Source organism: Danio aesculapii, chromosome 13 (assembly GCF_903798145.1).
Source record: "Danio aesculapii chromosome 13, fDanAes4.1, whole genome shotgun sequence".
NCBI lineage: Eukaryota > Metazoa > Chordata > Actinopteri > Cypriniformes > Danionidae > Danio > Danio aesculapii.
Window position 1 is genome coordinate 39,642,852 of NC_079447.1, and position 26,137 is coordinate 39,668,988.

The window sequence follows — 26,137 nt, forward strand, 5'->3', positions numbered from 1 at the left end:
ATTAATAAAGGGACTAAACCAAAAAGATAATGAATGAATGAATGAATGATCATAATGTGTATACACTCACAAACACACACACTTTTCCCATAAGTGAGTAATATTTTAACATTATTACATATACATTAAGTAATAAAACAATGTCAGGTAACTTTGAACTGTGCTTTAAAACAGTAGAATTAAGTGATTTTATTTATGTTAATAATCTAATTTAATATGACTTGTTATAATGCTTAGTTTTTTTAAATTGTGATTGGCTGAGCCATGTTTAAAGAACTTCAAAATTTCTGGGTTTGTACATTATGTATTGATGGACCAAGTTTCTGTGTTGCTGGTCAACAGTAAAAGCCTGTACTCAGGTTTATTATCAGTTTCACCTGACAGAAGATTTTTTTTTTTCTCTAACTTTACTAAATTGCAAATAGAAGTATGGTTTAAAACATTTTTTTCAACTGTAGGCAGGTTACAATTACATAATTTTTTAACAAACTGATTGGCCTCTGCTGATCCTGCACCCAATGAGATGCTTGCTTAATATTTAAAAACACTGATTTAGTGTTAGTGGGTAGCACGATCGCCTCACAGCAACAAGGTCACTGGTTCAAGCCCCAGCTGGGTCAGTTGACATTTCTGTGTGGAGTTTGCATGTTCTCCCCTTGTTCATGTGGGTTTCCTCCAGGTGCTCTGGTTTCCCCCACAGTCCAAAGACATGCGCTATAGGTGAATTGAATAAACTAAATTGACCACAGTATGTGTGAATGCAAGAGTGTACGGGTTTTTCCCGGTGTTGGGTTGCGGCTGGAAGGGCATCCGCTGCGTAAAAGCATATGCTGGATATGTTGGCGGTTCATTCTGCTTTAGCGACCCCTGATTAATAAAGACTGAGCCAAAAAGAAAATGAATGAATGATTTAGTGTTTGCTGTAAGCTGGTCCCAGTGCACAGAGGCAGTAACAAGATTTTGTTTTTTGTCACGATTGGTCGGCTAGGAGAGGAGTGAGCCCTTTGGAGCGAGTGTTTACAAATGTCAAGTCCCGTGAGAAGTTCCAGTTGGAAACTTTTATTTTGTGGTTATCTTATGATTAAATTTGTTGCGCGTCTGCTGGTTCCCGCCTCTGAATGAGGAACTTTGAGGTAATTGTAGTAAGGTAGCATTAGAGGTAGGGCGATTATTTGGAAAAAAAAAAAACACAATCTCGATTTGACCCTACATGCCATCTTAATTCAGTTTTTCAACGATTCAGCCAATTATATTTTCATGGTCAGGAGAAAAGCATAAAGGCGGACGCACAAGTCTTCACAGCAACATGGACAGATATGGACACCTCCAAATGGCATTAAAAGTGTCACATAGGGCTGCACGATTAATTGAAAAAAGATCACAATCTCGATTCGACCCTACACACGATCTTAATCCAGCTTTTCTACGATTTAGCCAATTATATTTTCAAGTTCAGGAGAGAAGCTGTCGCACAAGTCTTCACAGCAACATTGGCACTTTCAAATGGCGTTAAAAGTGTCACATACTGTATTTATAAGGTATAATTCACCCCAAAATGTCATTTCTGTCTTTATGTAATGATGTATTCGTGGGCGCGAAATCACACATGAGCTGACCAGGAGCTGTTCGTTTACTTCCAAGAACGTGGCGCGCACGTGCCCGTTAAAGACGCCTACTTTAGTAAACAGAACTTGCATACGCTGTGAATAACAGGTAATGAAGTTGTAAATAACGTTCAGTTTGTTGCACAGAGCGATCGTTTGAGGGCCGTGCGGGAGGTTTGGTTTGCATGTATGTGTTTTTTCAAACAGTGACAACGGCTATGAGCCGCACTCAGAAGTGAAAGTGAAACCTGTGCGCACATCATTTAAATGAAAATGGCATTTTAGAGTCATGATTACGACAAGCATTTGATATTTTTTTTTATTTCATAGCGAATACAAAGTTTTGTGCATGAAAATAAATGTTTACTGTGTCAGTATAACAACCCTAGCCTATATATAATGTTGAATATAATGCACGAAGGACTCTGATAATGACAAAATTCTAATTTTACCAGTGAAAACAAATGGTGTAATAATGTTGTCAATGGCAGATGGCAAGCACATGTCTTAAACATAATAAATCAACTTTATAATTAGTTATATTCTGATGTCATCATTTTACTGTGAATTAATATTCATTCATTCGTTTTATTTTTCGGCTTAGTCCCTTCCGGGGTCGCCACAGCGGAATGTACCGCCAACTTATCCAGCTCATGTTTTACACTGGGATGCCCTTCCAGCTGCAACCCATCTCTGAGAAACATCCATACACACTTATACACTACGGACAATTTAGCCTACCCAATTCACCTGTACCGCATGTCTTTGGATATGTGGGGGAAATCGTGATCTTGATTTTAAGCAAAAAAAAAAAATCGTGATTCACATTTTTGCCAGAATCGTGCAGCCCTAGTGTCACATACTGTATTTATAAGGTGTTATTCACCCAAAAAAGTCATTTCTGTCTTAATGTAATGATGTAGTTGCGGCCATGAAATCACACGTGAGCAGACCCACTGTTTGTTTAAGCGTTGTGCATGAAAATAAATGTTTACTGTGTCAGTATAACTACTCTAGCCTACATAATGTTGAATATAATGCAAAAGGGACTCCAGTGAAAGTGACTTTTTACCAGTGAAAAAATTGTTCTAACAATGTTGTAAAAACACAATAATTCAACTTTGGAATTATGAAAAGTTGTATTGTGATGTCATTTTACTGTGAATTAACAAACAGGACAAATTTAAAGTCTGTTCAAGTCCACGATTCCAAGTCTATACAAAATTTACCATTTTAACCAACAGTAGACCTAATACACAGACCTAATATTGTTGTCATTTTACCATGTTTGAGAAATAACAATAATAATATCCTACTCATATTAACCTTAATTTTACATCTGCAGAATCGTGAGAAAATTGTGATCTTTATTTTTAAGCAAAAAAAAAAAACGTAATTCTCATTGTAGCCAGAATCATTCAGCTCTAATTACAGGTATTTCCGGTGTAAACAAAACACCAGTGAACAAAATGATTAAAGAAACCTGATTATTTAAATCAGCTTTCAATCCTTTATTCAGTCAAAAAGGCAAAAGGCTGTCACAGTATTATATCTGACCTATAATCAGTTGGCCTACTGATTTTCATGTTTAATTAAAGAGAAATAGAAGTAACTGGCTCAAATGGAGTGCTCCATTTTCTTAATCTCCATTTATATAGCATGTAACTGTTTTGTAAAATACTTTACTTTCTTTATCATCCAAAAGATCTATCAATGCTGTCTTACTAGAACACCATTGCTTTGGATTTGTTTAGTTAAGTTTGCCCATCATTTGCACAAACAAACTACCTAGCATGCAGCTTGCAGGGTCTAATTTCCATTTTATTTTTGTAGTGTTTGCCACTTTTCTACTGATTTAAATCTCAGATGATCCGCAGGTATGGAGCGTTGCTGATAAGGTTTGGGCTTCTGCACCACAGGAAGCAAAAGATCTAAACATTTTGAAAAGCCTCTCATTTAGTCCCCATCCAGACTGCTTTGTTATTGAAAGTAGTTTTACTCATCTGATGCTGACCACTTTTGTTTCACTTCTGGATGGGAACATCAGAGGAGCTGATTACCATTCTCTTCCTTTTCCCCCTAGTAATAACAGTTGCAGCCGCTGCCAAGTTATTGCCTCACTCTTGTTTCGACCCCACTGTTGCATCAGCCTACTCCTGCTACAAGTGTTAATGATAAATGAAGGAGTTTTCCTGAATAACACGTTGTTGGTGCTGTAAAATTTATTTGCACATTGTACCAAGAGACAAATTTAACTTGTGAAGTATGAAAAACATAAAGCCACAGTTTCTCACAAAATGAATGAATGACTTGCGCTTGTATTTAGTATTTTTATTCACATTGGTTTACACAGGTAGTAAAATAGTTTTATAAGAGGTACACATCCAGTTTTTTTTTTTTTTGCTTGTCTGTATAGAGTAAACAATTATGAGGCTGTAATGAATGTTTTCAATAATGTTCACATTGTGGTATTTTTAAATTATTGCTGTCAATTGAACTTATTAATGCAGTGCATTTACTGTAATTGTCTCATGTTTTTCTCTCATGATGGTCAACATGGCTTTTTATTGTTTTGAATGCATGTTCATGCATGGTTAACTATGTGGGTCAAAGACAAGATGTCCTATTTTGGAGTCCACATCAAACTGCATTTGCAAAAGTGATTTTATATACTCAGAAAGCATTGTAAATGCAAGTATTGTTCATCTTACATAAAAATTTAAGAGAAGTGATGAGTTTAATTTGTCATTAAATATTTATAGCATAAGACATTTATGGAAAATTAAACAACATATTTATTGTGAACTTATTTAAATGTTTAAGGAAATCAGTGATCATACAATTTTGTTTTACATTTTAAAAGATGTTAAACATTTTGCTGGCACATGTGTAAAACCTAGTGGCTTAAATGATTGTGGAATAATATAAATACATAAAAGTTAAGAATCAGGAATCTTGGTGTAATGCATATTAGAAATAGAATTAGTGTTATAGCATGCTAATGTAAGCTAGTAAAACTATGGAGTAAAAAAACTTTAAATTACTTTAGGTCTGTATTAAAATTAAAACAATGTTGACTTTTGTGATCTTTCAATGTTTCACATTTTGCATCTTCACATGATGAATTCAACGCTGGCTCATTCTGATTTCATACCCCTATATAAATTTCTAGAGAGAGCAACATACATCCCAAGAGCTAAAATTTTTTGTTTTGCAGTTTTTGTTTTCGTGAATTCGCCAGATGGCTATGTTTATGCTTTTTCAGATCTTACATTTCTCTCGCGAGTGCCATTCACGCTTGCTATTCTCGCGTAAATCCACCGGAGGCTGCTGTCGACTGATTTACTGACTGACTGACCAACCGACTTATCTCCCCACCCTTCCCATCCAATAGTATTTTAAAAAGCACAGATTGACTGACCTGTACACCCACTTCACTAAACCCAACTGCAGTGTTTTAAAAACAATCCAGAAAAAGAAAAGCCCTCGCCTGATTTTTACCATGTTTTTATATTTTTCATCATTTTTACCCTGTTATTTACTTGTTTATTTAGGCTTTCGCTTCAGTTTTTGTCTTATCTGCTTTTTCGAATAGTTCTTCACCAGACTTAAACCCCTTTTTTGCAGTCAACTCCGCTCTTCATCTCAAGTCTGCCAACATACATGTCGAGCTACTGGACAAACTAGTAACAGCAGAAAAGGAACGGCGTCATACCGCCCTTTAGCATTAGTTTTCAAGACAAAATGCAGTCATACGTTGCTCTGGCTACATAATTCACGATCACCAGAAATGTATATAGGGCTACATTTTCAGAATGAGCCTGTGTTGGATGAATTAGGTAAAAGCTACTTTTGTTTTTGTATGTATTGCTTAATCACTCAAAGTTCTGTGCCATGATCTACTGTGGCACCAGCTGTCACAAGTTGTGCTGACCAATTGCTTCACACCACAGCCAAAACATGCTGAAGCATCTCTATATTTTTCCACTGCAGGTTGAGTCAGAGGCAAACTCAGTAAATGGCACAAGCTCAGAGCAGATGGAGGAGACCTGTGCGGCACCAGAGGAAGAGGCGCATTACATACCCTTAACACACAATGTTCCACCTGATATTCCCACGCCTCTCCAGCATGGCTTGCTACCAGAACTTCCTGGAAAGGATCCCGGGACTACTAATGTACTTCTCCCTCACAGTGTCTCTCCAACCTCTCATAATGGTGCTGAACACATAAAATCAAATGCCCAGAGACACGTGGATCCCACCGAGCCACCTGTCAATTTCCATAGCTCCACCATTAACAATAGGCATGAACCTGAGGCCGTTCAAGAACAGATGGTTCCTCTGAAGAGGATCAAACTGGAGGAGCAGCAGCTTGAGATTGATGACCAGCACTCCAAACACTTAGAGACTAATGGGTGCTATGAGGATGCTTTATCTACTCTAGCAGCTGTGGTCTGCTTCTCCAGTACGGATAGGAAAAGTCTTGAGGAGAAGCTTTTTGGTCCTCAGGCCTCAGATGTGTGTTTGAAAACTGAGCCAAAAGAAGAACCATATCAGTGTCAGTTGAATCAAACAGACCCTCCCCAAAATGATTACATTGCACTATCCTTACCCACTGTCCAGTCTCTGGTTCAACATAGGAATATAAGTGTTGATCAGGCTATAGCTATTGAGGCCTTGACCCAACTGGCAGCTACCCCACAAACAGTGCCCTTTAAAACAGAAAACCAGATTCAGGACGCCCAGCAAGAAACGTCTACATACTCTGCTTCAAGCAACCACATACCTCTTCAGGAGGCCAAACCAGCTTCAGATGTTGTCTCCAACAAGGTCTCGGTAATCAGTTCATCATTGCACCAGACTTCTGTCATCCGCAGCCATCTGAACAGGCCTACCAACTTTACCCAAAGTCAGCGTTGTGCACCTCCTCCCAGAAAACTATCCTTGAAGGACCTTCTGATGGCCAGCTCAGAATGTGAAAAGCTATCGTGTACCACAGAGAACCGAAGAAACGGTCAAGCACTTTGTAAATCCGACAGGTTAGAAGGCACTTTTAAGATGTATAAGCATGGAGAAGCGACTGCCATCTCCAGAAAGAGGGATGAGGAGGAAGTTGCGGCTCAGTTGGTGCAACTTGCTTTTATGATTGAATCAAGGCAGACGCAAGTCTCCGAAAACAGTCCTCCAAATGGCATGGCAACTCAGAGCATGAAATACAATCAAAATTGTTTGGGGCAGCACTTGAAAAAGCAGAGGAAACCAAAAATGACACCATCAAAACCTAGGATGTCCAAAAAGAAAGTTGCTGAGATTGATGGCAACCATTGTAGGATTCCTTTGGCCAAGAAGACACCCAATAGAAAAACCCCTCTCAAAGCCACCATTCAGAAAGCCATTTCACAAAATAAAATGAGGTTCCAGCACAAAAGAAGTCCATTTCTTCCCCAGGCGCAGATAGACCTGAAAAAATACATTGCAGAGGCTCAACATGAGAACAGGCAGCTTTTATACTACAACAACACTCTGAAGAAGGAGCACTTGGAAACATTCATTGGTTCTGGTAAGCAGAACGGCTTTCACTTTAAATGTGAGCATGGAGCTCATTCTTTGCCACCACAAAATGGACACTTTCACAATCATACAAATGACCATCTAGGTGCTAGCCAGTGCCCAAGGCATGAATGTGAACAAAAGGTTTCTCAGGTATCAAAAACCTACGATGTGCTAAATCATGGTGCTACACAACAACCTCAGCAAACCATGGCCAGTGACTTGCAACAAAGACCAGAGATGTACCATAAAGCCAATGGCGTTAATGGTCATCAACACTTGCACACAAATCAGAATGGATTTTACAAAGTGGAGAACTCTGGAGGTGTTACGGTGTTGTCTACATCCAGTGTACGTTCAGAGAATGGAGACATGGTGTACGCTGGAGAACAGACTCCCACCAAGCACACGATCAACAGCTTTTTGGAGTCTCCAATGAGGTTTTTGGATACCCCAACCAGGAATCTCATCAACACCCCCTCCAAACAATCAATGGAGATGCCCTCCTGTGACTGCGTGGGTAAGTCAGATTGGCAATATTGTAATTTGCAAATAATTTCACTCCTTTTGTTGTCCATTTGGACTATAACCCATTGCAAAAAATGCATAAAACTTGCCTCAGATTGTTTGATAACAAACATTCATCCTGAAAATTTTAAATAAACATGCCAAAGACAATTCCAACAATAATTTGAACATAAACGTTTGCCAGAAGTCTGTTTGACACAGTTTGCTTCCACAGAACATATTATCGAGAAAGAGGAGGGTCCGTATTACACTCACCTTGGATCTGGCCCGAATGTAGCAGCAGTGAGAGAGATGATGGAGACCAGGTAATGAGGATCTCAATTGCATACTATACAGCTCTGGATGGAAAAATCCCTATTTGCTCTTTATTTCGAACTGACTCTTGGTCAGAATACCAAATGTTTTCAAGTATTTTTCATTGAAAATAAGATTTATTCCACAAAATGTTGATTTCTTAACTATTCTGATTTTACAACATTTGTATTCAGTTCAATTCAATAGCTTTTTTTACAATAATTATTGTTTCAAAGCAGCTTTACAAAAGGTGCACATTATTGCAGTACAATTAAATTTGGAAAGTTGAGGCTATAAGGTTACACTAGCATTAGGTACAGTTGCCTTGAACTGTGCCAAAGCGTGATTGTCCCACATCCCCTTTCCCCCTCGGCCTGCACTAACATTGCATTTTTACCTACCGGACCTGAACACACTTACATCATTGATGATGCGACTGTTCAGTTTAACAGGAAGAGAAGTGCTCTCGGTCAGCACAGTGGAGATTGCTTTAGTTATATCGTTTTGTATTATTTTTAGTCGTTTGATATGCAGTGACTCGCAGTCAAAAACTTTGCCATACAGATCAACCACTTTTGACACTCCTAAAAAAGTTTCCTGAAGGTGTAGCTGACGTGCAGTGAGGGGTTTGCGTCTTTAATAAAACGATGACAGTTTGCGTTTATTGAACAGTAAGAATGATTAATAAATCCATATGAAATAGTCCCCTAAAAGTGATGTCGCGTCTTCAGTTTCAGGCTCAGGCACGCTTTGCACTTACACTACAAGCGTACCGCGCCAAAGCCCAAGCCTGCATTCTGGCACACCTCTTCCAACCAGGCCAAGGCCGGCCAACTGAACCGCACCTGAGCCCGATTCAAAGCACTCACTTCTCAAATAAATCGGGCACTCACTTCTCAAATAAATCAGGAATCATACATGGGCTTGGTTCGGATAGCATAGTGTGAGTGCGCCCTAAGTCACCATAACTTTATTAGTTACTAATGACTTTAACTAATAAATTAATAACTAATAGCTTTTAACAGTTAAAGTTATTATACATATGCATAGTTAACCTCCAGTTATATAAACAGCATATTTTTTGTTATTTTATGCTCTAAAATGAATAAAAGGAATTGCAACATTTTTATTTTGAATTTGTAATACATTTTATCAGTAGTTTGCAGAATAAAACCAGCATTATGATTTACTTGGAAAAATAACTATAAACTTCCAGGGCTTCATATATACACATATATGCGTTTTATTGAAATATTAATTATATCTATTCTAATTATAAATAATTATTTATTTACACAAAAACCTTTTTTCATTCTAAGCGTATTTGATAGTATTTACATATTTTATTTTATTATTTAATAATGATTTTAAAATATATATTATGATTTTAACAATGGCGTCACGGTGGTGCAGTGGGTAGCATGATCGCCTCACAGCAAGAAGGTCGGCTGGGTCAGTTGGCATTTCTGTGTTGAGTTTGCATGTTCTCCCGTGTTCGTGTGGGTTTCCTCTTGGTGCTCCAGTTTCCCCCACAAGTCCAAAGACATGTGGTATAGATGAATTGGGTAAGCTAAAATTGTCCGTAGTGTATTTGTGTGAATGAGAGTGTATGGATGTTTCCCAGAGATTGGGTTGCAGCTGGAAGGGCAACCGCTGCGTAAAACATGTGCTGGATAAGTTGATGGTTTATCTGGCTGTGGCGACCCCAGATTAATAAAGGGACTAAACCGAAAAGAAAATGAATGAATGAATGAATGAATGTATGAATTTTAACAATTACAATTGTTAATATATAATTATTGTAATGTTTTTTACACATGAATTAATAAGAAAATAGGTAATAATCTGACTTTTCATGTTGATTTTTCAGTCAAATTCTCAGCACTAATAATGTACAGTATCTGCATAAACTTGGTAACAAAATACTGACTATGTAACCCTGTTGTGAAATGATTTTTGACAGAGAAGTATATATGTAGATACAGGCTGATCTACATTCAAAGAAGCAACCACAGATGCATTTCAGCAGAAACACATTTTCATGCTCTTCTAAAGCTGAAACAGGAAGCCCATAACTGAGTACAGGGGGCCCATAGAAAGATTCTCACCACAGAGTTTGACAGGTTACTACTGCACCGCTCTAGCTGAGGTAGAATTATGCTGTGATAATGCTTTCCCATCAGCTCTATATTCAGAAGTATGAGACTAACAGTATTTGCATGGCAGAACTTTATTGCCATGACTCAAATGTTCTGATCAGAGTTTGCTTCAGACCCTGAACCATAAACATTACACCTGTGCAATTAATTCAGTCCAAACCACTTTACATTTAATTATTTAGCAGATGCTATTATCCAAAGCGATTTACAAATAAGGAAAATGATAAAAGCAAGCAGACCAACAAAAGAGAATGAGTATGTAAGTGCCGTGACAGTTCTATAGTTAAAGGCATTGTATAAATATTTCACTGCTAGAAACTGATTATTTAAAACGTAGCTTGAAGACACAGTGAAAAACATGGAATCATGGGAGTTGTTGATTTACCTCCACAGGCAATAAATCATATTCATGAATGTTGATAAGTGGTTTAAACGGCAGATTTCTGTACATTTAAACAATTGGAAACATTTAGAATAATTTAAGTGCATGAGTCGTCAAAATACACTCACCGGCCACTTTATTATGTAGACCAGTCCAACTGCTCGTTAACGCAAATTTCTAATCAGCCAATTACATGGCAGCAACTCAATGCATTTAGGCATGTACACATGGTCAAGACAATCTGCTGCAGTTCAAACCGAGCATCAGAATGGGGAGGAAAGGGGATTCAAGTGATTTTGATGGTTGTTCGTGCCAGATGGGCTGGTCTGAGTTTTTTAGAAACTGCGGATCTATTGGGATTTTCACGCACAACCATCTCTAGGATTTACAGAGAATGGTCAAAAAAAGAGAAAATATTCAGTGAGCGGCAGTTCTGTGGGCGCAAATGCCTTGTTGATGCCAAAGGTCAGAGGAGAATGGCTAGACTGGTTTGAGCTGATAGAAAGGCAACAGTAACTCAAATAACCACTCGTTACAACTGAGGTATGCAGAAAAGCATCTCTGAACACACAACATGCCAAACCTTATGGCGGATGGGCTACAGTAGCAGAAGGCCATACCGGGTGCCTCTCCTGTCAGTTAAGAACAGGAAACTGAGGCTACAATTTACACAGACTCACCAATATTGGACAATAGAAGATTAGAATAAACATTGCCTGGTCTGATGAGTCTTGATTTGTTGCGACATTTGGATGGTAGGGTCAGAATTTAGCATCAACAACATGAAAGCATGATTCCAGCCTGCCTTTTATCAACTGTTCAGGCTGGTGATGGTGGTGTAATCATGTGGGAGATATTTTCTTGCCACACTTTGGGCCCATTATTACCAATTTATCATCGTGTCAATGCCACAACCTACCTGAGTATTGTTGCTGACCATGTCAATCCCTTTATGACTCCAGAGTACCCATCTTCTTATGGCTATTTCCAGCAAGATAAAGCACAAATCATCTGAGACTGGTTTCTTGAACTTGACAATGAGTTCACTGTACTCAAATGGCCTCCACAGTCACCAGATTTCAATCCAATAGAGCAGCTTTGGGATGTGGTGGAACAGGAGATTCACATCATAGATGTGCAGCCAACAAATCTGCAGCAACTGTGTGATGCTATGTCAATATGGAGCAAAATCTTTGAGGAATATTTCCAGTACCTTGTTGAATCTACGCCATGCAGGAGTAAGGCAGTTCTGAAGGCAAAACGGGGTCCAACCCGTTACTAGTAAGGTGTAAAGTGGCAGTTAAATATATATAACATTGTTCTTCCCTTTGCAAAGGATCATGGGGGCCTGAAGTTTTCATCAGTTTTACTTATCAAAATCCTTCATTCTCAAGGGCCCTTCTTATGTTTAAAAGTATGTTTTCACTCTGGAATGCTCTCTAGAGGGCAATATATCCCATTTAGAACATTCCAAAATTACATATGAAGTGTATTACAGTACCAGTCATCCTAAACCTCTTTATCTCTCTCTAGGTTTATGTGTTGCTTGGCTGCCCTGCTGTACTGTAGTTTCCTGTATTTTGTAATTTTAGATAGAAAATGTGTGCTTTTTAATCAATGAGTCACTTTGCTGAAAGGTCCGAATAAGTTACATTTGGTTCTGTGTCTGACATTGCATTGCTTAGTGATGCAATCTCAGCTTGCATCATAAAGGCTGCATCTAGATACTATTGGCCTTTTGAGGACTTAAATGAGTGAGTTAGTGATGCTGTAAAGATGCAATATTCTAGAAATCATAGATATAAAAAGACTAACTTCTCTTGCTGTGTCTGAAAGTGTCGTCCCTTTGGCCTTCATCATGCACAACCTGTTGTCATTTTACAACCATCTTACAATATCAGTGAAAACTGAAAAGTTAGGTTGAGAGTTAAGTGAAGTTTATTTATAAACTAATTTCGAGAGGATCACGTCCTTATAATTGACCACAGCCGGTCCCGCATTAGCTAATCATGATCCTCCAATTCTATGATTCCTAAGTAACTATAAATAACGACAGTCTAGATTCGTCTGGAAGAATCTTCCCTTCTCCTCCCCCTTTCACCTAGATTGGGCGGCATGGTGGCCCAGTGGTTTGCACTGTTGCCCCACAACAAGAACACTGCTGACTCTGGTCCTCACCGGGCCAGTTGCCGTTTCTGTGCGGAGTTTGCATGTTCTCCCGGTGTCCATGTGGGTTTCCCCCAGGCTTAAAATTATTTAAAACAGATTAAAATGTGTTAAAACAGGTTATAAAAGAATGAAAAAGAAAAGACCACAGTTAAACCAACTATGCCACATGGACATCATAGTCTAGCTCCCAGCATCAGTACTTTTCCTTCTCAAGCCTCGTTTACACTAATACGTTTTAGTTTTAAAACGGCGTTTTAGAATGAAAATGATCCACGTTCACACTGGCGTTTTACCTAGCGTTTCTGAACAACTGTCTGTCCATACTACACCGCTGTAAACTCACATCACGTGACCACTCACACACACTGGTATGCACTGCAGCATATCTACCTAGATGAGAGCTGTGCTCGTCAAACTGTTCATCAAGGATCTACCACTCAATCGCTGGATCTAATCTCACTATATTTGTTAGATGTGATATTTAATTAATCTTGTTGTCTATTATCTAACGACATATTCCCTGACTTTGGTCTGTTGAATCTATTACTTGTTCTCATGTTTTAGCTGAGCGCAAAGATAAGTTAATAATTAATGTAACCACGTACACTGATTCTGCACATTTGACTGATTGCTTGCATTTATTTCTTATAATGTATAAACTTATTGTACGTACGTTATACTTTTATAATGGCCATTATTGATTAATAGAACCGATATTCAGCAAAAGAGAGGGTATGTTTCGTATTTTTTATGAAAATGAAAGGAGGCTGAAATATTATATGCTTCGTTTTGTTATATAGATATGCATACAGTGAAGATGACGGTCATGAATATGTAGCTACACGACGCCTCAACATTTTTATTGTCTGTTAAGTTGCTGATATCAAAATAACAATAGACAGTTCCTCATATCATGTTTTCATTTTATTGTGAAGAAAGTGAAACAACGTAGTTAGGGTGATGTGGATGAGCTTATAAAGTACACTGTTCTCTTTGAAGATTTACCCGGCGTGTCCTCGGGAGTTTGTTTTGCATATCAAACTTGCGAGGTCTGAACTTACAAGGAGAAGATGCAAGACTGAATTGTGTGTAGGCTACTTAATATTGAGGAAAAAGCTCCAATCAGATGCCTGCAGCCCTGCCTCTGTTTTTAGATGTCTCAGTTTTCCCCCATCCACACTGAGACGGAGCAGCTGCATTTTAAAATGAAGACGGCCTCTCCAGCCTTTTCAAAACGCTACGTTTTCAGTGCTCGAAAATTCCGGGGAAGTGTGGACGAATAGCGTAACCGTAGCAAAACTTATGCGTTTTAAAACTTAAACGTATTAGTGTAAACGGAGCATCAAAGTAGGTTACCATAGCTACATCAGCAGGGGAGTTTTTGAGACATACCTGAACTCAATCTCCCCTCTCAATCTGCGAACGGGAGGGAGCCCTGGGCTCGAGGATCCCTTGAGCTCAGGGCTCTCTCCTGGGACAGCATGCCAAACAAGCTTATTATAAATCATCAGCTAAGTGTGAACTCTTGAAATAGGGTTTAGATTAAATAGAGTTTGTCAGATAATTAAGGAAATTGGCCTAATTAACACCATTAACTGGGAAGATCTGAAAGTTTACAGTATTCTGATTCAAATATCTCTTTTAAGCTAAAATCAAACAAAAAGTGCTCAGGGGTAACTTAAATAATGTGTCAGTGCTCTTTGGATAGGGATTCATAAGTAAACAGCAAAAATCAGTCCAAGGCACTCGAAAAATGTAGGAAAAATATTTTTAAAAACCTCTTTTAAGCTTTTTATACTTCACTTCAGAGGATATGTAACTTTTGAAATATACTTTACAAACTGCTCTTTTAAGTGCTTTAAAATGTGCATTTTTTTTATTTAATGTCAGACATAATAATGTTTGACGAAAAATTAAGAGAGTTAGGAAATAGAGTAGCTCCTTCCCTTTTAAAAATAGCCAATAGAGTTTTTTTTATTATTACAGCTCTGGCAATGAGAGTGCTTGAGCTTAAGCAAATCAAATGAAAGCAAATGGCAAGTGTCTTGAAGGGGGCGGGGCATGTCAGATACTAGAGAGCATTTTATTGGTCAAGATTTGGTGAGAAACTGAAGTATGAGGTGCTGTGAAAATAATTAGGCAGTTTTATATTTTCTACATGCAAATGTTGTCACTGTTTTGGAGCACACTAGTTAATAGATATCCTTAAAACTAACTGACTGAAACTGACATCTAAATTTTATTATTGTAACTTCACCTTTAAACCTGTTAGGATAACTTCAAATAGGGCTTTCACATTTCACATTTAGCTGATTGATTATAAAGCTTGTTTGGCATGCTGTCCCGGGAGAGAGCCCTGAGCTCATAAGATCCTTGAGCTAAGGGCTCACTCCCGTTTGCAAGGCGAGAGGGGAGTTTGAGCTCAGGTAGATCCCGAGAACAGATAGTGATTGCTCTTAGAGATAACTACTTACTAGGAGCATGTTTATGGCGCCAATTTGGATTAGTCAATTGACTTAAGTTGCATGTTTTTGGATGGTGGGAGAAAACCGGGGAACCCGGGGGAAACCGACATGAGCACGGAGAGAATGTGTAAACTCCACACAGAAACATCAGCTGGCTTTGTAAAAATTAGAACCAGTGACGTTCTTGCTGTAAGGCAACATTGCTAACCACTGGGCCACCATGTCACCCATCTAGGAAAGGAGGAGGAGTAGGGGTGGAGGGGGTATTCTTCAAAACGGAGATGGATGTTATATGGAACTTAGGGTATTTATAGTGGCTTAGGAATCGTCTGATTGGTGAATCATAAATTAGATATTGCGGAACCAGCTGCAAACAATCATAAGCATGGGATCGTCTCGAAATTAGTTCATAAATAAACTTCACAAACAATGACTTTGTGTGTTGCATCCTAAAAATAAGCAGGTTTGCATCAAAATCTTAACACACTGCACTATTTTCTTCCCAGATATGGTGAGAAAGGTAATGCAGTCCGGTTGGAGGTCGTAGTGTACACTGGCAAAGAGGGTCGAAGCTCACAGGGTTGTCCAATCGCCAAGTGGGTGAGTGACCTGCATGAAACACAGCAGCCCATGAAGAAGAGCTTGCAGAATGTCTTTCCCTCATATAACATGTGTTCATTCTCCAGATCATACGTCGAGGCAGTGAGCAGGAGAAGTTGCTGTGTCTCGTGCGGCAGCGTGCTGGTCACTGCTGTCAGAACGCAGTAATAGTCATCCTCATCCTGGCCTGGGAGGGGATCCCACGCAGCGTGGCTGACAGGCTGTACCAGGAGCTCACGCAGACGCTCTGCAAATATGGCTCGCCCACTAGCCGCCGCTGTGCCCTCAATGAGGAGTGAGTCACGAGTAACATACGGAAAGAGTGTGGGAATGATTCACACACTCCCTCACACTAACACAAAAGAACATTTGGAGGTTGCTCTTGATGAAGTGTCGGAGCAGCATGAGAACTTTTTTTTGCACCAACTCCTTCACACGATCAGTTTGTGACTGTATAATCGCCTGCTGAAAAGAGTTAAATAGTTTAGTTGTAAGTCATAAAAGTTGAAGGGTTGCTTTAATCCAGAACTGCAGTTCAGTGATCATTACTTAAAGTATTAATTCACCAAAAGAACCTCAATAAAATAATTTATTTCTAAAATTACGTATATAGTAAATTATGTATATAATAATGTGTATATATATATATATACAGTGTTCCCTCGTTAATTGCGAGATTTACATTCTTAAAATAGCCCGCAATAGGTGAAATCCGCGAAGTAGTCAGCTTTATTTTTTACAATTATTCTAGATGTTTTAAGGCTGTAAAACAACTCATTACACTGTTCATACACTTTTCTCAGTCAGTCATTAACATTTTCACACTTTACTCTTTTGTTTAAACACTTGCCTAACTTCTACCTTCCTTTAGTATATGGCCTGTTTCCACTGACTGGTACAGTACGGTACGGATTGGTACGGGTTTCCAGTACCAAGGGTACCCTTTTGGTGGGCGTGGTGTACGACAGAAAGTTGCAGTAGATGTCATTCTCGCTCGAATAAATGTCTACAGTAAAGCTGTACAAGTCGTTCTCATATCATATGAGAAGCACTTCTCACAAAACAGATGCTTTAAACATATAAATACTTCTTTATAAATGTTCATTACTAACTTTTCTATTAACATAATTTGATTAAAACTGCAGATCAATGATAGTATGAGCCTACTGTAACGTCTGCAATTATATGAAGCAAATAAATAAATGCAACATATATGAACACATACAGACCCTTACAGTCTCCGATATGTTATCAATTCAGAACAGAAACATAAAAAACTACACACAACATACATTTAGTCCTTATTTGGGTTCAAAAACTACACGCAACATAGCTCAGTCAGTGCAAACCTCTCATTTGTCTTTAATCTTCACCAGCACATGTAACCTCTGTTAGAGAGTAATTCTGTCATTCCGAGTTCATAATAGTCCAAAAGGCAGTAATCATGGCAGTTTGTTCATTATTTAGGTTGCTGAAACAATTTGCTCCAGGGTTTTCTTTCTCCTTTTTTTTCGCGCTTTACTCTCACGTTTGTTCTTTCTTTTTATGAAAGGATCAGAGATCGGAGACACATCAATAATCAGACACACTTTATTATCAAGACATCGGTATTATCATAACAGCTCAAGAAGTTTGTTATATCAAATATAGATGCGATCGCAAGCTCTCTGGAGAAAGCAAAAACCACTCGCACTTTTAGACGACCTCGTAAAACAACAACAGGACACGGCAGATTTTGTTCTTCTTGTCTTTGTGACTACATCAAGACAACGACAAGGTTTGTTTGAGCTCGGGTCATCCATGGCTCGTTATTATATGCATGTAGTATTACGATGACAGTTCTTGTGTTTTCATTCTGGCTAGCTCCATGAGCTCGTGACGTTTCTCTGTAACCAATCAGCATTCAGCTGCGCGTGTAGCTCCACCTTTTGGTACCCTTTCTCGTGTTTGGTAGCCTTTCGAAAGGGTGCCGAAAAAGTGGTACAGTATGGTTCGGTTCGGTATGCCTTTTGACAGTGGAAACAGCCATAAAAGCATACCGAACCGTACCACACCATACCACTCAGTGGAAAAGGGCCAATAGAGATGCCCAAACTAGGACCTATGGGCCAAATTTGGCCAATGGTAACCTTTAATTTGGCCCGTTATCCTATCTGAGAAGACTGGATAGGGATGGTTTAGAGATTGTCATTTCAAACCTAATGTAACCTTTAGTCTTATTGTTTAAGTTAGTCTTATTGTCTTAAGTTTTATTGATAAAGCTAACTGAAATTAAATGTGTCAATTAAATGGTGTAAATTAATCAGATTTAGTTTAAATGTACACTCTGTCGGATAGAAGACAAATCAAGGCAGGTTCTGCTTGAGTAGTGAACTCCACTGTGTTAAATGTGATTGTTTATGGTTTTATTGCAATAGGTTATCATTTTAAATGTAATACTGCTTTAATGTAATATGGTATATTTATTTTCGTCCCATGGCTCTCAATGATATTTGGTTTTTGGCCCTTTATACGAAAAAGTTTGGGCACCCCTGCTTTAGTCCAACATTTTGTGTGATGGTTAGCATCTTTCTCTGTCTTTTGGGTGCTACCTTCGGTGCCTTTGATGGTGCAGAATGTTTTCTCGACATTATGGGGTTTGTTGGGGAGAAAACTTGCAAACAGGGCATCCGCTGTGTAAAACATATGTTGGATAAGTTGGTGGTTCATTCCACTGTGGCGACCCCAGATTAATAAAGGGACTAGGTCGAAAAGAAAAGGAATGAATAAATAATTGCCCACCTGGGGCATCATGTTGGCGCAGTGGGTAGCATGATCGCCTGGTCACGTCTTTTCTCTCGCATCAGAACATCAGTGTCCGCGTTTACTTCAGGAAGTACAATGTATTACTATTAGAGTCAGCACCCACACGCGTTGTACTGCCCAAATTAAATGCGCACCCTTATCTGGTATGAAAGAAACTGGTGAATAACCTTGTTTTGACTGGGTTTTTTGCTTGTTTACTCTCTGTTTGGTGTAATTTTCTGTACAGCATCATGAGTAATGTAGTTTCCTTCATGAACAAATGTTTTAACTTTAGGTTGAATTACTGTGGACAGACAGGTTCAGCCAAAGCATATACAACTGATTAACAACCTCAGAGCTCACAACAGGCTTTTGTTTTTAAGTGTTATCAGTTTTTGTTCAAAATCCTTTTTGCTGTGGAGAAAATGAATGGTGTTTTTACTTTCCGAACCCAAATGTTGCGTTCTATGTGGCAAGTGGCCAATTAAAATCAAGGACTTCACAGGGCAATGTAATAAAGTACAGTATATTACTACACAGTAACTAACCTCCTCTTTTTCATCTCTCCTGTTAGTCGTACCTGTGCATGTCAGGGTCTGGACCCGGAGACCTGCGGTGCCTCTTTCTCATTCGGTTGCTCCTGGAGTATGTACTTCAATGGTTGCAAGTTTGCACGCAGCAAAACACCCCGCAAGTTCAGACTGCAGGGAGACTCTCCTATGGAGGTGAGCATTGAATGGAGAAGCATTCACACATTCATTTTTCAACACTGGAAAAATACATCAGATATTTAAGATAGAAATCTGATATATCTGGCAACATATGCAAATTACCTACAGTATATACAAGGCTCAGCATATATGAGTACACCCCATTTTGAAAATGAAAATTTTTGTCCATTTCTCAGTAAATATAGGCAATGTGTTTTGGTGCATTTAAACAAAGCAGATTTATTAAACAGATATATTTAATAAAATAATATTTTAGTCACCAAACATTTAGAAATTGAAAGAAAATACTATTAAATTCAAGCAAAATATGGGAAAAAATTACAAAACATACAAAATTTCAACTAAATTTAAAAAAAATTGCTTCTCTTGATCTTTCCTCATTTTTAAATTTGTATTTAATAATTTTTCTATAACATAAATTTGGGTGTACTAGTTTTTGGACCGTTATCGTAAGTTATTTTGTTAGATGAGCTCCAGAATTGGCTTTAGTACTGACTAATGTAATGTATATGCACAAATACAATATTGTAGAGCTTCCTGTTAAAAATATGAATTTAAAAGATAGATTTGTGAGGGGTGTACTTATATATGCTGAGCACTGTAACATACAAGTTCATATTTTAATTTCACATACAGTATATGAGGGATGTAAACAAAAGCAATGGTCCCAACGTGTTTCCTGTTTTACATTTTTAATTTCTATAGCTTCCAAGAATTCAAATAGAGCCACATATTGAAAAATAATGTTATGATAGCTCTTTTAACATGTAGTTATGATTGAGTTGCCTCTTGTTACAGTTATGAAATAGTTTTATAACAAGCAGAGATTGTTCATGGGCCAATAACATGACCACACTGAAATGGTCTAATGGGCTGGCATATTTTTTTCCAAACCATTAGAATTATAAATATATACATATATGTTCAAATATATTAGCTATTACTTTATATGTCTTGCAATATAAGGCCATGCAATATTATTATAATATATCTGAACTTATATGAACGTATTTGTAAATCCAATGGTTCGAAGAAAATATGTATGAGCCCATTTCAATATTATGAAATATAGGTTGAATTTGTGACATATTTTATATATGTAAATTCCAGTTTTGGACTTCTATGTCATATATGTAATTTTCACATATTTCCATACATCAGATCTTTAGATGGGAATATTTTGCTCCGACAAAAACATATGCTGGTTTTCAAAATCCTGCCACAGTAACTTTAAAAGGGATATTTAACTATCCTGCCTGAATGACATTGCTTACCTGAATTGGTTTTACCTGTTTCCCTCTAATGGAATGAAAGTAAAACAGCCTAGGTTACGTTAGTATAAAATCACTTGCTGACCAATTGCTGCGTGTTTCTTCAGTTGTTTGTGTTGTGAGAATTTGCAACACGTGTGCTGTCAAATTGATGAAGATCATTTCTTTATTTGCTGGTGTTTTTTTGTAATTGCACGTGCTTTCTTAAATTGCAGCGCTTTAAGCTCTCTCACCAACCGTGCTAAGGCCCCAATCGCACTGAATATGTTTTTTGCTTGTTCTAATGACAACAAAAAGGCAGTGTGGTGTGCCTCCTATTTTTAGAATTGAAAAAGCACATTGGAGTGATTGATCTGTAAGAATGATGCTTTGAATTATAGCAAATTGACTTTGATAATTGATATTTACAGTATCACTGATTTTGCTGGACTTTTTTATCAAATAAATGCATCCTTTGTGAGCATGTGAGCAAGATTTTCACAACAAATTGATAAAACATTTAATTGAAAGTGTATTTTTGATCTTTCAAAGTCATCTTCAGTCACATTTTATATTAATGGTCCGTTTGTTGAATTTAAGCTGCATTTACATGCCAACATGTCATTCTCAATAGATTATTAGTAGACTGTTAGGTTGGGGTTAAGGTTGGGGTTAGGATTAGGGTTAGTGTAAGTTGACATGTACTTGCAAAGTTTCTTATAGTCAGTTAAATGTCTGTTGAAGGAGCAGTATCAACAGATATTAAGCAGATAGTTCACTAATACTCAATTGGACCATCAAATTAAAGTGTTACCTTATCTTTAACACTGCAATAATGTTTCTTTTTGTGGCCAGGAGGGGAGGCTGGAAACAAACCTGCAGAATCTGGCATCAGATTTGGCACCAGTGTACAAAAGACTCGCACCTAAGGCCTTCAACAACCAAGTATGTTAGCTACAGTATGTTAGCTGATCATGTCACTTGTCAGTTGAAAGCAAACTGAGCTCTGCATATGTTTGTACCCATCAGGTGGAGGAGGAGCAGCGAGGGCAGGACTGTCGTCTGGGCTGTAGGGAAGGTCGACCTTTCTCTGGTGTGACAGCATGTGTGGATTTCTGTGCTCATGCCCACAAAGACACGCATAACATGACCAATGGAAGCACTGTGGTGAGGCTCATCTCCACTATCACAATAGCTATACTTCCTTCCGCTTTATCTCATACTCTACAACTAAAAAAGAAAACAGAGACACCTAGAATTAAAGTTAAATACAGCTACAAGCTATTTAAATGATCCCTCTCCAGCTTCTTTAGAAAAATAAATGCTTCCAGTCTCATTAACTTTATTGTTAACCCGTTAATCGCATGCAAATGTATTATTTTCAATGGAATGGGGTAATAATCCTACTAAATACTTTGCTAATTTGGCAAAGTCTAGATCTGATTCACAATTCATTACTTCTATAGTAGACCCCAATGGAGTAAGCTCTCACGATTCTTGCATTATTAATAATACTTTTAAGCTAAATTTCCTTCCACTTATTTTTAATGCACATTTTAGGATATGGCATTAAAAATGTGGAATGGATATAAATGGATAATGCGGACATATGTTCCACCAGTAGAATTAAATAAATATAATAAAAATATACCAGATATTTGTACAAAATGTTTGGAAGCTAGAGAAACCTTGTTTCACTGTATTTGGCAATGTACAAAGATTAAATTATTTTGGGAAGAGATAAGAGTCATAAGTGAAAAGATCATTTCATAACAAATGCTCCTCAACCCAAAGTTTTTTTTTGCTGGGCTTATACCCAGAGAACTCAAAGTATAGTAAAAGCGAACAAGTATTATAGACCTCAGCTTGTTGTATGTCAAAAAATGTGTAACTTTGCTATGGACAAAGACGCAAAGACCAAACACTACTCAATGGATAAGACAGATGTTGTCAAGCCAGCCAATAGAAAAAATAACTGCATACTAATTGCATACTAAAAGCTAAACAGCATGTATTTGAAAACATATGAAGTTCTTTTATCAGACATATTGAAGGTGTGAAATTAACAGAGGAAGAAGTTGATGAATATTTTTTATGTGGACAATGTAGTTCCAGTCTAACAGTTCTGTATTGATACACTCTTCAATCTATATATTTGCTGTACATTTTACTCAGAATGATTATAATGATCACTTATGAATAGATTACCATTAACCAAAAAAGGGGTATTTTTTGTTTGTTTTTTGTTTAGTTTTATATAAAAAAAAAATATGGCAAAAAAATAATAACTAAAACAATAATAATAATATAACGTAGATCTTCATGATTTTCTAGCCTCTCTTGAAAAGTGTATTTGAAAATTCATGGATAACATCAATAATATGGGCCACTTTTGGTGCTTTTTATTGGTCATTTTTGTTTCAAGAACAACAAGGTCCAAGATTTAGAATAAATACTTGTAATATGTTTTCTCTATTTATAAACAATACAGTAGCGAAATATGACTTATCTTGAAAAACATATATATTAATCATGTGGAATGAAAACCTTAAAAACCTTAAAGATGACTTTAAAGTTTAAATGTACAAATGTAATAATGAATGTCCCTCATTATTCGTGGGAGTTACGTTCTAAAAATAACCTGCAATAGGCAAAGAGTAGTCAGTTTTATTTTTTACAATTATTATAGATGTTTTAAGGCTGTAAACCCATCACTATACAATTTACACACTTTTCTGAAGCGGTTACATGCAGGAATGCTGTCTTTGTTTTGATAATTTAACCCACCCACTACAAGTTTAGCCAATTATATTTCATCACCCCGGGTTGCCTTGGTGAAAAACAGCACATTTCATTTATTCAGTCAGAAAAGCTCTAAAAGCATATGTCTGTGACCGAAATGTGACCTCCAGTGGACAGTAGCAGAATCCAAAATGAGACGCAGATTCAAAGTTCCACATTAGGTTATTAATTAGCAAAAAATATAAATATTACAAATGTAAACAATAGGTGAGCAGGTTACATAGTAACCCCATGTCCTAACAACACACTTGGCTGTTTGCACCAGACGAAACTCGACAGAAATTTTAATACAGCCTTTCAGAAGCACAGAATATGCACTCACTCACGAAATGGTAAGGTTTATAATCTAATTAATACACATTAAACCTCTTTAACATTATTAAATGTAGTTGCTGAATCACTGATATGTGTTGGTTTTGAGTATAAAGTTCTAAAGTTTAATTTCAAATGGTTTATTTTATTTTCACGATCTGAGGTGAACTTTCTGCTGCTGCTTACAGCAGTATGACAATAAATGTCATGCAAAATGGCATTCAAACTCACATTGTTAGCATTTAACACGGAATAATGAACATGAGGTTTACCTGAGGTGAGCATTGTCATCAAGTTTTCTGTCGTTCAGCTGCAAGAAATAGAAGCTATTTCTAAAATATAAATTTCAGGTGTTGGTGAGGACAAAAAAATTCCTTTTAATATGGTAAATATTCCTTCTATCACTTGCCGTTGCTTTTATTTAGAACACGATTTAAATCAGTCTTTAGACTCGATAGTCAGGCACGCTGTTGATGTCGTCAATCTGGCAACTTGCACTTGTGTTTGTTTTGATCCAGGAATGCAATACCTAGTTCAACCACTGGTTGTCAAAGTTACATCTTGCACCTTTAAGTGTGACGTCATGCAAAGCAGATTCAAACACCATATTAAACTGTATGGGGAGGCTCATCGATTGGTAATAATAAACATTTGATGTATTACAATCGCAATATATTTATATATCCATGCCCAGTGTTTAATTTGTGAATTGCGAGGTCCCAGAACAGATCGGGATAACGGATCCAGCATGTTAGCCGAGGATGTTGTGGTGTCACGCATGAAAGTGTAGACCGGGGCTGGGTATGGCAGGCGTGGATGGCAGAGGGGTATCACGGTCGAAAGTGAAGAGCCGAGTGGGGATTGACGCGGACGAAAGTGAAAGGGTTTGGGGAGTCGCGTAAGAAAGTGAAAGTGAACAGCGGATGGGGAGGAGATTGGTTGAGGAGGTGCACAATTTTAGCCCTGTCCATGCCTAATATCAAATTGCCAGAAAGTGATTAATTTTTTATAAATTGTTAAAAAAATTGGTGTCTGTGATGCAGCAAGTCCAGAGACTGTTATGTACACAATGATTTTATCTAAAATTCACTTTAATTTGTGACATGACTTAACAAGTAGATACAGACAATAATGTAGAAGCAGACATTGATCTTTAAAGTCAAAGGCAGAGTTTAGCCACACTATGACATAATAATAAAGTGTCACATTCAACAAATGGTGATTAAAACACATTTAATGCATTTCCTCCTGTAAACTACAGGTATGCACTTTAACCAAGGAAGATAACCGCGCAGTGCGCAACATTCCAGAGGATGAGCAGCTGCACGTCCTGCCGCTCTATAAGATCTCTGGCACTGATGAGTTCGGCAAAGTGGAGGGCCAGTGGGCCAAGATAAAAACTGGGGCTCTGCAGGTCCTCTCTGCTTTCCCAAGAGAAGTGCGGCTGCTGGCTGAGCCCGTCAAGTCAGCACACAAGAGGAGGCTGGAGGCCAAAAGAGCCCATGTTGAGAAACTCAACGGCCTGGGCAGTAAGCAGGTCACCCCTGTGAAAATGAAGAACGAGTCTCTTAAAGGTATCCACACCACTTCAGACTTCCATCTTAAAAGCCATGCCGTCTTCTTCATGCATACAAGTTAGAAATGTTGAAAGGAAGGATTTTAAATCTTATCCTGGAGCCTTTCCAGCACTGCACGTTTTTTTGGATTCCTAATTTAACTCAGCTGAATATACTCATGTGCTGATTAGTGGATTTCTCCTTGAGCAGAGATGCAGAGGTGCATTCAGTGAAAGAAAATGTGCAGCGCTGGAGAGGCTCGAGGAACAGATTGAAAACCCCTGCTTTAGGTGTAATGTTTTTGTAATGTTTTTTGACAAGAGGAGACAGAGTGAATCTTTTGCTTTTCATAAATAATTCAGAGGGTAATACAAAGAGTAAGCCCCTGTCCTCACGGCAGCAGATTTAGGTTAATCTACAAAAGTTTAATATTGTTTCATACTTTTATTCAAACAACACAGGCGTTGCACCAGGGCTAGCTTAAGGGCCCTCTGTGGGCTGCAAGTGCAGGGCCATTGAGAAATTGCTCATTGCCAAATTGTTGGCCCCTTAGTGCTGGCCCTGCATGGGCACTCCTCACCTAGCCCCCAGTCTTCCTCCATACTCTTCTTACGCATATACACAAGCTAAAAAGATAAGAGCAATAAAATGACTGAAAGCATGGCGAAACGTCTGTCATGTCACAGTGTCGTATATATTGACTATATTGTTCATGCATGGGTTGCTGCAGCCATTATAATCTTTTTGGCTTAAGACTTCCAGTCTCATTCACTTCTATTGATCTCGTTAAACTGCTTGATGTTGCAAACATCAATTTTCTTATTACATTATTCTACTTTTTATGTAGAGTCATGAACACACTTGTTTGTAGAGCAAGTAGTTTGACAATTTTTTACAGTTTATTATTCCTAATCATTTCTCACATAGGCAACTGAATCAGAAGCTCTAAAA

The 26,137-nt window shown here is 37.9% G+C and overlaps 1 protein-coding gene across 2 annotated transcripts in view; it reads left to right on the forward strand.

Annotated features, from left to right (window-relative positions):
- tet1 (tet methylcytosine dioxygenase 1) overlaps positions 1-26,137 on the forward strand; it is a 94,576-nt gene that overhangs the window by 61,662 nt on the left and 6,777 nt on the right. For both annotated transcript variants that reach the window (XM_056470426.1, XM_056470427.1), the window contains 8 exons: positions 5,598-7,674; positions 7,897-7,987; positions 15,658-15,751; positions 15,838-16,046; positions 19,110-19,260; positions 21,372-21,461; positions 21,546-21,683; positions 24,892-25,204. In XM_056470426.1, the coding sequence (XP_056326401.1) occupies positions 5,598-7,674; positions 7,897-7,987; positions 15,658-15,751; positions 15,838-16,046; positions 19,110-19,260; positions 21,372-21,461; positions 21,546-21,683; positions 24,892-25,204 (3,163 nt within the window). The remainder of the gene's footprint in view (positions 1-5,597; positions 7,675-7,896; positions 7,988-15,657; positions 15,752-15,837; positions 16,047-19,109; positions 19,261-21,371; positions 21,462-21,545; positions 21,684-24,891; positions 25,205-26,137) is intronic.